This window comes from Schistocerca serialis, chromosome 2 (genome assembly GCF_023864345.2).
Source record: "Schistocerca serialis cubense isolate TAMUIC-IGC-003099 chromosome 2, iqSchSeri2.2, whole genome shotgun sequence".
Taxonomy (NCBI): domain Eukaryota; kingdom Metazoa; phylum Arthropoda; class Insecta; order Orthoptera; family Acrididae; genus Schistocerca; species Schistocerca serialis.
The window spans coordinates 415,425,165-415,440,965 of record NC_064639.1 but is presented as its reverse complement, the minus strand read 5'-3'; the positions used below and the strand labels follow the sequence as shown (position 1 = coordinate 415,440,965).

Below are 15,801 nucleotides of genomic sequence, written 5' to 3'. Positions count from 1 at the left end.
TTGCTATGGCTGATATCTTGCAAGTGTGCTTTTTTCTCCTTACCATATGTGGCCAAGGAGGGATACCTAAACTCGAATTGAGGAGTGCTGGAAGGAGGTGCTGAAACAAAACACTTATAAGCAACATTACCAATGACTCACCTTCGAGATCTCAGTTGTATCAGATGCCTCCAAGCATCTAGGGTGTCACACAATGGACTGTGTTTTTCCCCTTGCTGTTTGGGAGACCAGAACAGTCTTCAACAGTCTAACAATAAAAAGTGTTTCAGGAGTTTTGATGGTCCATTGGTAAGTTTTAAGATCTAATGTACTGGAAGAGAAAGGGAGGGAAACCTCCTGAGCAGAAACTAAAAACCAAGATTAAGCCAATATTGTGTGAAAATATATTTATTGTTTTTAAAAGAAAAAGTGAGACAATTTTTAAGCTATACCTGTTCTTTGTTCTTAAGAGCTATGTATCCTTTATTCTTAAGAGACTATAGACTTTTGCTAGGTTATTTAAATGAGTAAATAGGATTCAGAATTCAGTCTTTTTCTTTATGGTGACATTTTCAGTAAATCAGTAATGTAAATTCCCAAAAATAAAAGAATAAAAATAGCATCTTGGATTCCGGTACTGGGATACCAATACTGGGAACATAACTTTCAGGGTTATTGAGCTTGTTGGTGTCCATCATCCTGTTGGTGGTAGTTGTTGTTGGGTGTTCACTGAAAAAGAAAAGACTCAAGAGCAGAATATAACAAAATGTATAAGTTTTAGTAGTCAAGAAGAGTCAGTCACATTAATGTATACAGACATATGTTAATAAAGGAATTACACTGACATTTGTATGTGCAAGCACAGCAATGGGAGGGCCTCTATCAGGTCTTAAATACATTGTATAAATGCAGTTGTCAGTGTTCTGAAGTTCCACTGACCTCACAGCAAAAGATACAATTTCAGTATTACAGATAATGCTGAGAGTTACTCAAACTTCCCGTCAGATGTCCATGTCATATGAAAATGAAAAGTAACAGGAAGCAGTCAGAGACAAAACAGCCAGATCTCTTTCCACCTACAACCTTGGACAATGCTAATACGGTGACAAGTATCAGCATTTGTAGAAACAATATAACTAGTCCCAATACTCTATTTCAGTCCCATTCCTTCTTGGACTAATGAACACAGAGACATCAAAAATGTCTATGATAATACAGTGGATTTAGAATTCAAACTGAGAAATGTAGGCTTCTGCATAAAGAAAATGTAATAGGAAATCTTACAATTCATATGGTGAGTTTCTGGCCTCTGGTATACAGTTAGAAACATGGTATTTGTTTTTATAAGTGCACTGTAGAACTCAGTTACTTCTGAACTATATATCCTTTTCAGTGTAGTCTGCATGTAAGCCACCATATATCAACACTGAACTAGGTACTCTTCCAACAATTACTTTGATGTTATCCTGTCTCTTCCTATTCTTCAGATACTTCAATTCACATCATATGGTATGGTGTTTAGCTTCAACTTGTTCCAGGGGCCAGGTGCTTGGCACCTATCTTCTATTTTGAAGTATTGCTTCATAACAATTGTTCAGCATTAGCTCTTTGCTTTAGTGCCCTTTTCTTGCAGATGAAGGTCACTTCTGATCTGTGTCCATTCATTATTTCTTCTTTGTTTACATAAGTATTTACATTTGCTTTTCAGATGTAAATTTTCTGTTTTGTATACCTTTAGCAGTGTGTAAAAATTTACTCTCTGATTACATACATTGATGGAAAAAAAATTGCAACACCAAGAAGGAGTTGTGCAATAAACAAAAGTTGGTAGGTGTGTTTCTACCTCTTGAAGATAATGTTTATTAAAATTTCACACCAGTCATGTAAAAGTGGCATGGTTAGTGCCACTATGAGGATGCAAATCAGGTTTGCTTTAAATACATGCTGTGGCAGTCATGAGCGTTAGTTACCTTTGTGATTGGATGTAGTGAGTTGATGTTAGCTCAGAATGCCTTTAAGGTGACAAGGATGCCATTCCAACATCTCACTGACTTTGAACAAGATTGTGTAACAGGGCTACAAGAAGCTGGATGTTCCTCCTGCAGTATTACAAAAAGACTTGACAGGAATGTAACCATGTTACCTGACTGCTGGCAGCAGTGGTCATGTTAATGTTTGGTTGCAAGAAGACTGGGCTCTGGACCATCATGTTTGGTGTATGGCTCTGGTGTATCATACTGGATCTGCAGCAGCAGCTGGCACCACAGCGACACAATGAACTGTTACAAATTGCTTACTGCAAGCACAGCTCTGAGTCAGATGCCCTGTAGCGTACACTCCACTGACTCCAGACCACCTCCATTTGCGACCTGTGTCAAGTGAGAGCTCATTGGAGGACAGGGTGGAGGTCTGTTGTGTTTTCTGATGAAAGCTAGTTCTGCCTTGGTAACAGCGATGGCCATGTGTTGGTTAGAAGACTAATTGAAGGCCTGCAGCCAACCTGTTTGTGTGCTAGGCACACTGGACCTACACCTGGAGTTATGGTCTGGGGTGCAATTTTGTATGAAGGAAGGAGCACTCTCATGGTTATCTCATGCTCTCTGACATTAAATTTGTGCCTCAGTTTGGTGATTTGACCTTTTGTGCTGCCATTCATTCCCTGTAATGACCATACAAGTGCACTAAGTATGGAACTCCATCCTACAAAATGACATTCAGCACCTGTACAACACAATGTATACATGTTTGCATGCTTGCATTGAATGTTCTGATAGTTACACTTGTTATTAATGTACCAGCATTTCACATTTGTGATGGCTTATCTTACACCTAAGTTAACCTGTGATCTTGCAATGTTAATCACTTAATCACATTTAACATTAAATTTTTTTGCAAAGTGTTGACCCGTGTTGGTAGCTTGACTGCCATCTTCAGATCACATGTGGTATTATAAATTCACTAGCCGTGTAGAACACCATTGCATCATCTGTAACATTCTTATTTTAAAGCTTCACGTGATATCCGTTATGTTTATCTGAAGATTTAAAATAACAATGTTATGGACAATGCAACAATTTTGTACAGTGCTAGTACATTTATAATACTGCATGTGATATGAAGATAATTAAGCTATAGGAAATGGTCATCACTTTGTAATAAAATTTTAATGTTAAATTTGATTGAGACAATAAACAGAAAAATTTTGAAAATTTTAAGAAATTTCGTTGAAAGTTTATAAAGTTTTTATAATTTCACATTTGATTATCTGCTTACAATCATTTTGTCCTATTCTGACAATGTCAGATATACCCAGATCACATATTTATTAACACAAACCACAAAAGATATAGGTGTATATTGCACTTTGGAGAGGCTCTAAACTGGTTTGAATCAAATGTCCTCCCACCCTCTTTTCCCTCACAACCCCCCCCCCCCCCCCCCTGTCTCGATGTCAACAAAACACATCTTATATGATTCCACAGAGCACAAAAAATACAAAATTATATGGCCATAAAATTTAAAGATAAAGAAATAGCAAGAGTAGATTCTTCCCAACTACTGGTACTAAATATTGATATCAGGCCCACCAGCACAGTACATTTATTAGAATTATATAGAAGACTGAACTCAGTAGCTTTTTTCTATTTGTCTGATTGCAAACATGTACAAAATTAGGCTACCAAAGTGGTGTAATTTGGTTATTTCTCTTCAGTTATGAAGTACAGCATTAAATCCTGAAGTGATTGACTCAAACTAATAAAGCTTTTACTTTTCAAATTAGGGTCCTCAGAATCATGAAAATAGCCCATTGCAGACACTTCTGCAGAATTTATTAAAACAGTTAAGAATCTTTACAATGCTATGACAGTGCCTTCTCTCACTTGTGTCATTAACTGTAATAAAATAATACATTACACACATAAAATAGTGCCTATCATGAGTATGATTATGAATTAAACAGGATTTATCTAGACAGATAAAAAATCCCCAGCATGGCTCATAAAGAAATGCTATAACAGCTCATGTCAAACCTGTTAGTGATGGTTTGTCCTAATTCAAAAAACTTGTAATACATTCTCTTCTTTATAAAAGTCCTACTCAGCACAGGAGTTTTTTGGTATCACATAGTACTTTATTAGCTGTGAGGTATCACTATTGATCTACATACTGAAAATTGAAAACTATGACTACTGTTACCATAATACAGGGTGTTCAGCAAAGGAGTCCCTGATCTCAAGATTAAATATTTTGAAAACTAAGATCAATATTAAAGTGCAATTAACAGCTTGTTCCTTGTGAAAGCTGTAAGAATTTAATACAGAAGTTTCAAAAAAGCTCAAAAATCTGTTGACAGATGGTGCTGTAATCACAATACATAGTGCATATAAATAGTGTGCCATAGCTCAGTCCACCATAATATGAAAGGGGGTTAGTATGCCAAAGGAAGATGTTGAAATTGTACATTCCATAGAACAACGTGTTTTTCTGGTACTGCGATAACAGAGGTTAGAACACAGTTCTACAGCAACAAGTCATAGTTTTCAAATATGATTTAATTCTCCAAAAGGTCCCAGTGAAAAAACTGTTGTCAAGCTCTTCAGCAAATTACAATGACCAGGCAGCATGGCTGATGATCTAGTGGGGAATATAGGCCCCAGCAAACTGTAGTTACTCTCGTATATGCTGACATGATTTCTGCAATTATTCAGCAACATGCAAGGAAATCCACCAAAAGAATTGCAGCAGAGACTGGTCTAAAGTGATACAGTGTACAGGAAATACTGAGACATAGCCTACACATGTTTCCATTCAAAATCCAAAGCCACCAGGCCATATCTGCATGAGCCGTGCAACCGAGGGCTGAGTTTGGGAACCAGATTCTCACAATGATTGACAATGAAGGATTTGATGTTGGCTGCACCTGGTTCATGGATGAAGAACATTTTCACCTGAATGGAGTTGTGAGTAAATAATACTGGCAAGTGTGGGGTTCTGAAAATCCACATTTACGTGAAGCGAAACCACATTCTTCTACCAAAGTTACCATTTGAGTTGTGGTATGCAGCAGAGACGCTATTAGTCCTTTTTTCACGCAAGAAGTGATCACTAATGAACATTATCTTGCAACCTTGACACTGGTTGTCACCACGCAGTTAGCATTGGATCAACCAGGCACTGAGTGGCTCATGCAAGATGGGGCCAGACAACATTGCACCAAACTGGTGTTTCACATTCTTGATGAATACTTCAGGAATAGAGTTATTGCATTGGCTTATTGCAAATTTACAGGTGCAGGGATGGATTGGCATCCACATTCGCCCTTATCTGACTTCTTGTGACTATTTTTTGTGGGGCATATTGAAAGACACTGTCCATCAAAAACATCTCACCATGCTATACAAGCTTGAATTGATGATCTGTGTGGCATCTGAATTTGTTTCTGTTGAGATATTGCAGGATGTGGTGGCAAATTTCATTGTTCGTTTGCACCATGTATTGGTTGGGGAGAGAGATATATGCATCAATTATTGGGAAGCCACACCAGAAATTGTCTTCCCAGAAATGCATGCAGTTATAGATGCATACGTGTTAAGAACCTTGTGGCAATTCTGAAACTTTACTTGAATGTTAGTTTCTATAGTTTTTTGGTTTGTGGCTTGGTATTTACCTTTTCTCCCCAACGATGTACAATAATGCCGGTGTGGCTGCAGTGGCTATTCTTTCTTTGAGTTGATTTCCTCTCTGAAGAGCTGAATGTTAAAATGTAAATCCTTGTCACATCAGGAGAAGGAAATTAAAACATAGCTCAGTAGTAGAATGAAATGCTTGCAAGCCCCACATATTAGAACATTTACTTAATACAGTACTGAGACATGGCTTATTGCAAATTTACTGGTGCAGGGATGGATTGGCATCCACATTCACCTTTATCTGACTCCTTGTGACTACTTTTTTGTGGGGCATATTGAAAGACACTGTCCATCGAAAACATCTCACCATGCTATACAATGCTTAGAAGATCAACAGATAGACACCTTGGTCAGTGAAAAAAGACAAATTAATTACATAAAATAATTGCTATTTCTTTTCTTCAATTTTCTGTCAGCATAGATATAATCATACGTCTCTACAATATCTTTACCACATGGAGACAGAGCAAATATTTATTTGTATGTGTAGGTCATTGAAAGAACCTACATAACCATCTCCGTACTGTGAGTGGTGAACATTTTGAAGAGATAGTGATGTAATTGCGAAGACTGCTTGCAGCAGGTGAGTTTAATTATGTACACCAATATTGTATGAGCTCCACGGTATGCAGTGCCATCTGTTTCTTGAACCATTTTGAAACATCTGTGTAACTTCTGTATACAACTCTTACAGATTTCACAATAAACATACCTTTTGTTGAACTCATCTATTAATCTTAGTTTTCAAGATATTTGATTTTGAAATCTGTGAATGCCTTTGCTGCATACCCTGTACATTAGCATTTGTATGTATAGCGATGTAATTAACTGTTTATCATCACCTCAGTGTCCTGTGGGTGTTAAGGTTATAATTTACTGCCATTTTTACCATGATGTAGAATGCCTATAATATTCATGAAAAATTGTAAATTTTGTTAACATATTACTTGATTAATACCACATTTTTCATTTAATTGTCCCCAGGGAACTTCATCTAGAAGTTCGCAGGTGGCATCTGTGGGGCCCCAAGCTGAGTCTGACATTGCTTCCATTTACTTGTGTCAGACCCCTCCTGTTTTCTTTCCTGTCGGCCTCCCTTGGCCAACTCTTGTTTTTCGACCCCAGTGGTATTAGGTTTCGAGGCCTGAGGGTGTCTTTCAGTTTCCTATCTCTCTCATCCCAGTGCTGCAGGGTTTGATGCAAGACCCTAGCCCAAGGTTGTGGGTGAAGTCCCCAATGGCAGCTGTGGCGGGGGAGGAGATCTCTGTTACGGTGCATATGCTTGGCGGATGGGGCAATGGATCCGGAGTACCGTAGGCGACAGTAGGGTTCAACCTGAACAAGTCAGCAACTCCTGCAATCCACTCAACTCCACACGTAGTGACTCGTCACTCCTGTGGAAACAGTTGTTTGGGTCAAGAGAAAGCTATGAACGCTGGGAAAATTCGTGGCTTTTAAATACGATCCAGGCAATGCAGTGCCTGTGGAGAGGACACTCCGCCTGTGCCTGCAAAGGTGCGGATAACAACATGGGGAGTCGCAGTTACTGGTTTTAAGCCTTGCGCTGAGGGACGTGAGTGCGGGCGCCAGGGGTGACTCTCGTCGGTGGGATAGCCCATTGCAGCTAACTGACTGGTTATCGCCCGCCTCAAGCTGGGCAGCCCCCAGCCAGTAAGGTACCAGTCTGTCCCCCACCTTGCATTTCTATGGGTGTATGGAGCAGCAAGCATCTCGCAGTACTTGATACAAGGTCGATTACTGAGGCACCTGGAAAAAACAACAATAAAGTAGCTCATATGAGCAAAACCAACTATTCAATAACACATTTGCCATCTGGAATGTCAGAACTATGTTACCCGGTTATGACACCCCTACAGATGCTGCCCCTATAGTCGGAAAAACAGCCATAATTGACAGAGAACTCCTGCGTCTTGGCATTGATGTGGCTGCATTACAGGAAACTCGTCTCTCTGGGGAAGGCAGCCTGTGTGAAGGCAGCCTTTTTCTGGAAAGGGAGAGAAATTGGAGAAAGACGTGAACACGGAGTTGGCTTTGCAGTGCCAAACAGTCTTCTCAGCTGCTGCGTACAACCAAAATCTATGTCTGAACGCTTAACAACTTTGAGATTAAAGACAACATCAGGCCCCATCACATTAATGTCTGCATATGCTCCCACTATGAAAGCGCCACCTGAAGTCAAAGACGTGTTCTATCAAATAAACTCGTGTTACTGGGAGACTTTAATGCCAGGGTTGGGAACAAACGATACAACTGGACTGACTGCATTGGCCCATATGGCATTGTAAATATGAATGAGAATGGTCAGTGACTGCTGGAACTTTGTACCTCTCTTTCTCTCTGCATCACAAACACTTACTTCCAGAACAGAGACGTGCACAAAGTAACATGGAAACACCCACGTTCAGACCATTGGCATCAGCTCGACTTCATCATAACCAGAAGAAGCGACCTACGTCATGTCCTCAATTCCTGCACATATCACAGTGCTGACTGTGAAACTGATCACTCTTTAGTTATGACCAAATCACGGTTCACACCAAAGAAGATTCACTCAGCTGAGAGAATTTGTCGAAGAGTGAAGATCGACACCAAAGCCATTCAAGATGATGTGCTATACAAAAAGTTCAGTGAAGAAATTGAGATGAAACTGAATCCTTAGCAATTTATAACTGCACATAGTGCCGAAAATATGTGGCATCTAGCTAAAGAATATATTATGCAGACAGCTATCGGAACATTTGGGAAGCAGGTTAGGGCTCAAAGTGACTGGTTTACTGAATGTGAAAGTTAGTTGCGTCCATATATAGACAAGAAACGTAATGGTCATATACAGGTTATGAATAATCCTAAAGACCAACAAGCAATAGCTGAATACAAGGCCTGCAAAGCAGATCTGCAATGAGTTTCTCACCATTGCACAAATAGATATTGGACTAACCTTTGTAAAACTATTCAGATCTGCCGAGACAAAGGAGATTATAGTGGCATGTGTCAAGGCGTCAAAAAGGCCATTGGACCAACAAGTAGGAAGTTCGCTGCAATAAAAGATCTAAATGGAGACCCAATCAACAATAAAAACCAGCAGCTAGATAGGTGGGTGCAGCACTATGCTAAACTATACTCAGAAGAGGTCAACATTTCTTCAGAAGCTTTGGGTACCTAACCAACTTACCCAGTTATGTCTGAGCTTGATGATCTTCCCACTATTGACGAATTAAAACTCGCACTTAAAAGTCTAAAGCTAGGCAAGAGTTCAGGCTGTGATAACTTACCACCAGAAATCATCAAACTTGACTGCATTTTGCCGACATTGTATCAAATCCAATTGCAGGCACAGTACCTCAAGACATGCGAGATGCAAATATAGTAACAATCTATAAGGGAAAAGGCGACATAGGTAATTGTAACAACTATAGAGGAATATCTCTCTTGAGCATTGCTGGAAAGGCGTATGCAAGGATAATCCTGAAGGGACTGTAAACCTTGGCTGCTCGGATCTACCCTGAGTCACAGTGTGGATTTCGAACTGGCAGATCCACAAGTGACATGATATTCACCTTGCGCCAACTACAAGAAAAGTGCCGCAAACACAGAATGCCATTATATGTGGCTTTTGAGGACCTCAACAAAGCCTTTGACACCGTCATTAGGGAGGGAATCTACAGCATATTGGAAAAAATTGGATGTCCCTCAACTTTGCTGTCTTTAATAAGATCTTTTCACGACAATATGCATGGCTCTGTAATCTTTGATGGCAGTGTATCTAAACCATTCAGTATGAACTGTGGCATAAGACAAGGCTGTGTGTTGGCACCTACACTTTTTGGAATTTTCCTCTCGGGTCTGCTCCAAGTGGCATTCGAGAATTGCAATATTGGAGTACATCTGCACACTAGGAATGATGGGAGGCTTTTCAATGTCAGAGTAAGACAAAGCGCTACGAGATAGTCGCTCGTGAACTCCTGTATGCTGATGATGCTGCAATTGTTGCGAACTCCACAGAAGAGCTGCAAGAGCTAGTATCAAGATTTAGTAACGCGTTCTTTTGTATGCATCGAAAACATGGACTACATATGCCAAACAAGAACGTCGCCTTAATGCTTTCCACATGCAGTGCCTGAGATCCATCCTCGGAGTAACGTGAAGGACCGAGTGACCAACGAAGCAGTGGTATCTAAAACTAACTGCGACAGTATTTCAGCTATCTTGAAGCAGAGACGACTCCGCTGGCTGGGACACGTCCACCGTATAGATCCTGACAGATTACCACGTGAGGTGATGCTTGGAGAGATCTCTATAGCCAAAAGACCTGTAAGACGTCCTGTATTGAGGTTCAAGCACTCCTGTAATCGACACAAACAGATGGGAGGCACGGGCTAGCATGAGACCAGAGTGGCGTGATGATATATCACCTGGAATCTCGAAGCATGATGAAGGCTTCTTAGACAAATTGAGGCAGAAAAAACTTCGCAATGCTACCAGTGCTCCTGCCTCAGCAGCCAAATACACTTGTGACAATTGTGGCAACAAGAGATGCTGTGCGGCCGTTGACTTGACAAGTCATATGAAAAAATGCAACCCATAAACACACAGACACTGCAGTAGAAGGAAACATTCCACGTGGGTAAAATTATATATAAAAACAAAGATGAGGTGACTTACCGAACGAAAGCGCTGGCAGGTCGATAGACACACAAACAAACACAAGCATACACACAAAATTCAAGATTTCGCAACAAACTGTTGCCTCATCAGGAAAGAGGGAAGGAGAGGGGAAGACGAAAGGAAGTGGGTTTTAAGGGAGAGGGTAAGGAGTCATTCCAATCCCGGGAGCGGAAAGACTTACCTTAGGGGGAAAAAAGGACAGGTATACACTCGCACACACGCACATATCCATCCACACATACAGGCACATATGTCTGCTTGTGTCTGTATGTGTGGATGGATATGTGCGTGTGTGCGAGTGTATACCTGTCCTTTTTTCCCCCTAAGGTAAGTCTTTCCGCTCCCGGGATTGGAATGACTCCTTACCCTCTCCCTTAAAACCCACTTCCTTTCGTCTTCCCCTCTCCTTCCCTCCAAAAGCTTGAATTTTGTGTGTATGCTTGTGTTTGTTTGTGTGTCTATCGACCTGCCAGCGCTTTCGTTCGGTAAGTCACTTCATCTTTGTTTTTATATATATATAGTTATAATAGAGGGAAACATTCCACATGGGAAAAATAAATCTAAAAACAAAGATGATGTAACTTACCAAACGAAAGTGTTGGCATGTTGATAGACACACAAACAAACACAAACACACACACAAAATTCAAGCTTTCGCAACCAACGGTTGCTTCATCAGGAAAGAGGGAAGGAGAGGGAAAGACGAAAGGATGTGGGTTTTAAGGGAGAGGGTAAGAAGTCACTCCAATCTCGGGAGCAGAAAGACTTACCTTAGGGGGGAAAAAAGGACAGGTATACACTCGCACACACACACATATCCATCCGCACATATACAGACACAAGCAGTGTCCTTTTTTCCCCCTAAGGTAAGTCTTTCCGCTCCCGGGATTGGAGTGACTCCTTACCCTCTCCCTTAAAACCCACATCCTTTCGTCTTTCCCTCTCCTTCCCTCTTTCCTGATGAAGCAACCGTTGGTTGCATAAGCTCGAATTTTGTGTGTGTGTTTGTGTTTGTTTGTGTGTCTATAAACATGCCAATGCTTTCGTTTGGTATATATTCATTTAATTATTGCTGCAGAAATTTGGCTGTAAAATCATGTCTGTATATAACAGTATACCAGTTGGCCCTCTTAACAGTCATCAGGCACATTTTCTCTGATGTTCTATCAGATCTCTGCAATTTTCTTTTTGCAGTGTGTTGCTTGAGTCACCTCCAACAAATACTGCTCATCATGTCTTTCATGCACTGTCAAAAAGTGTCAGTTCATTTCCTGTTAAAAACAAAATTATTCTTGAAGCAAGAGTTTTTTTTTATTTATCTGTATGTATTAACTGGAACAGTAAAACACAAAGAGTATTCCAGTTCTCCAGCAGTGACTAAGCAGTACTGCTGCATGATGGTAGCAGTCATCGAAGCCAAGGCTGTGCTGTTCCTGCTGGATTACTGGTTATTCTTCATGTTTTACTGTCCCTGTTAAAACATATTGATAAAGCAAATATCACCCTAGATTAATTTAGGCCTGCTCAATCAAATGGGGATATAACATTCTGGTTTTAGAAATCATTTTCTAACTGGAAACAAACCAAAGCTTTGTTTTGATAATGGGTGCCATGTGTAAGGTGAGGTGAACAGTAATCCAGCTACATGTTGTAAAAATGAGATTGCAGGTATCTATTGAAACACTGGAGAAAATGATCCTGATGACTGTCAGGAGGACACTGTATAATGTGTGTATAATATATCAGTTCTACATCTGAGTGATTTTCTTGCAATTGGCTTTATGGAATATGAAATAAAAAAGTAGATATCATACAGATGGTGTTCAAGTAAGTACATATGATCATAGTGGAGAAAGCAAAGTAATTTTCCAATTTAATGATAAATCTGTTAGAGTTAGATGAATTTTCCTTTTTTATTTTTATTTTATTCATATTGCCTGATAATATTATCCATTATTACTATTGTTTTCATGAAAAAATAACATTTATATTGTATCATACCTCTATTGAGCCCTTGAAAATTTAAGCCATTATAGTTTATGTAGAATACATGGATGTTTGTTACCTCTAGAGAACAGTTTTAAATTAATAGTTACACCAAATGAGAACAAATTACAGTTGTCATTTGTTGGGTGCCAACATTCTTCTCTCCTGTGGGTACTAGTCTGTGGCAGTGCTTAGTCTTCTTATTACTTGCACCTCTCCCTCAAGGAAACAAAGAAAACATGAACAGATCAAAGAACCCAACCTTTTGCTTCAACATATATATATGAACTGTTATGCTGTTTTATGTCACTATACCTCCCCCCCCCTCTCCCTCTCCCTCTTCCCCTCCCCCTCCCCTTCCCCCTACCCTCCCTTTTTTCCCCCAAATAACTCATTCTGTGGATGTGTGCATCAGAAACCAAGGCGTTAGGCACTTCATTATATCCAAATATCATAGCTAGTGATTACTTATGTTCAGCAATGTGACACTTATATCTACCTCAATTTAACTCATTGTAGTGTGTAATGAAGTATTTAATGAATTATTTGTCTTATGTTCAACAGAATGCATTACCATGGATCCGCTGTCCCATCGCACGCATATGTTCCAAGGTTTACCTCTCGATCTGCCACTGCAACGCCTACTGGATCACCAAAGAAACGCCAACTTCCACAGATACCTCATGCGCTACCAAAAGCACTGAAGGATCGTGTAGTAAAGGTACAGATATGTAGTAATTATTTCCCACACTATTATTGACTGTAATTTTTAAATGAGATCCAAATGTCACAAATACATGTTATTCATTAGTCACCGTGTGCAGTTCAATTATATGTGAAGAATTTTAGGGTGATGTACGCTACCTAGATTTGTAAGTTGGATACAGGAACAGTCCCATTGTTAATAGGATGTGCATTTGTAAATAACGTACATGTCTTTTAAACTATCAGTGTAATGATGAACTTCATTCCTGTGTCAGGTGCTATATAATCTTGAAATTCACTGTTCAGTCCTTTTTTCTTAAATGAAATCATTTAAGTGAGCCAGTAATGCCCAGCATGTTCTGTGTCTAAGTTAGTCAGTCACAATGCTATTATCATATACTGAACATATCATAAGAATCCATCGGTTGCCTTTTTCTCAGTATTGCAGGATGTCCATTACTTTTTCTCCATTGGCTGGTATAGATGTGAAAGGGTTATGCGGTGCTTTGTGCACATTGTGGTGATCCTCTCTTGTGATGTCAGATCTGGTTAACTGAACCTTGACGATTAGTATGCTTGTCCTTATGTTCTCATGTAGTCCAGTGTTGTGCCACTGTCACATATGAATACCCCACAAATCAGGACATTGCACAATTTGACCAGTGAGCCAAATGGAGATCCACATTGAGGCCCCTTTTAAACTCCGGATCGCCAAAGAAACACCAGCTTCCACAGATACCTCATGCGCTGTGAAAAGCACTGAAGGATTGTGTAGTAAACTGTGTCAGATGCAGATAACCCTGTCTCACACTAGTATGCAACAGCTTTGTGCCCTTATCTGATGCTGTTAATGACCTGTTTATTGCCTACTAATCCTGGTAACAACACAGATTCAATCTAGTGGCATCTGTACTTGTCAAAGAGAACTGCAACTCTAATGATTTTCATATCTGCCAGTGTTGTGTACATTTACTAACTTACATGGACATCTCATCATGTCTCCTAGGTTGTTCACTTTATTTGTCAGTCAATGTACTGTGGCTTGTGAAATTTCATGTGACAAATAGAAAACAGTTTAGATATACTAGTTGAGTTAAATTTAATCAGTTACCGATCTCTATTATAAGATGACACCATAATATTCCATATTTAGGCAAATATTACCTATTCTTCATGTAATGACTCCCCACAAAATTGATTTATAAACTTCAACTATATGCGCATGGCATGATAATTTTTAATTGCATAGCTCAGAGAAGAGAACACCCTTGAAATGGAACAATCCTTACTACTGAAAATCCAATTATGTATCCACTTCAAAACAACATTTTTGTGAATCAGACCAAATCCAACCATTGCGAAATGAATAAACTGGACATTGAAATCAGTGATGAAACATTTAAAGGAAGATGTAGATATCAGTTACTTTCATAGAAAACTATATAAGTTTTTAGGAATATTTTTGTTAGTCTTAGTTTTTCTTGTGCAAATTGATCCAATGGTTTGAAAAAGACACGAGTTACTTATGACAAATTCAATTAAGATATAAAAGCTATACTTGACTGGGTGTTTGTTGTAATGTATGCATCACCTTGAAACAAAATATATGTTAGATGATAATGTTACTGCTGGAAGGTCATTAATACACATGAGAAAAATGTTGTGACACTAAGACAATCTTGTGGGATAGCACAAATAGTTAATTCCTGTTGAGATTAAAAGTGAGAACTTTCCAGCAGGAGACATTTTCTTATTATGACCATTGTTTTCTGTTTGTACAAATTGAACAATTTAGCAGAATTTCCTGTAACACCATAATTTTTTAATTTGCTAAAAATGATGTCATTTATGCAGTCACATGTATTGATATCTCACAGAGTATACTACTAAGATGCCTATTACAAAAGTATCATATATTAAGTGAAACAACAAGTTTACTGTTACCAGTCACCATTTTATTTATTTCCACGACACGTTTCAAAGGTTTAAACCTCCATCATTAGGTGGATTTACGTTATTTAGTATTACATTTGTGTGTGTGTTGTGTTACAATTTTTGGAGGAACTTGTGGCACTGCCTAGTGGAGAAACAAGACACTATTTCAGAACATGGTTTTGGATTTCTTCTGATAATAAATTAAACTGATATCTAATAGTAAACATTAAATAAGTAAAATAGAGTACCTCCAGTGGTCACAGGTTCCTATTCACTGTCATAACACATCACATGTATACTGCCACATTTGTAAACAAATTTGGCGTTTGGAATCTGCTGGGTGCAAGATTCCAGACGCCATAACACCAAAGTTATCTAGGCATTGCCCCATTCATACCGTAAATATATCTTAAGTTTCAGCTGTGATTGCAGTGGTCTTCCTCTGGGTTGACTGGTGTACTTTGTGATCTAAGGTCTATTATGTTTCATCATGCATCTTCTACTGAGCTTGGGGAGCCAAATGTAGTACTATTGCTCCCTGATGTATGTCACTGCTGAAGATTATATGAACAGAGAGACTGGTTTTTTGCTTGCACCAGCTTGGCTGCTAGCCAAATGAACCCAACAGCCCACACAAACTACTCAAGATCAGGCATTAGCAGTGAAAAACTGCCACTGTGAGACTCCTGTCCAACTTGAAGAAAACAGGATTCTAAACCCAATTTTCCAATGACTGTCAATCTTTGCTGTTATTGCACGAGGCAATAGACAACCACAATAGATCCCAACTCCTTCAAACAGAAGAAATCACTCTAATAAA

The 15,801-nt window shown here is 39.2% G+C and overlaps 1 protein-coding gene across 1 annotated transcript in view; it reads left to right on the top strand.

Moving 5' to 3' along the window:
• LOC126457260 (regulating synaptic membrane exocytosis protein 2) overlaps positions 1-15,801 on the top strand; it is a 1,246,504-nt gene that overhangs the window by 635,607 nt on the left and 595,096 nt on the right. The window contains exon 15 of the mRNA XM_050093425.1: positions 12,906-13,062. Coding sequence (XP_049949382.1) covers positions 12,906-13,062 — 157 coding nt within the window. The remainder of the gene's footprint in view (positions 1-12,905; positions 13,063-15,801) is intronic.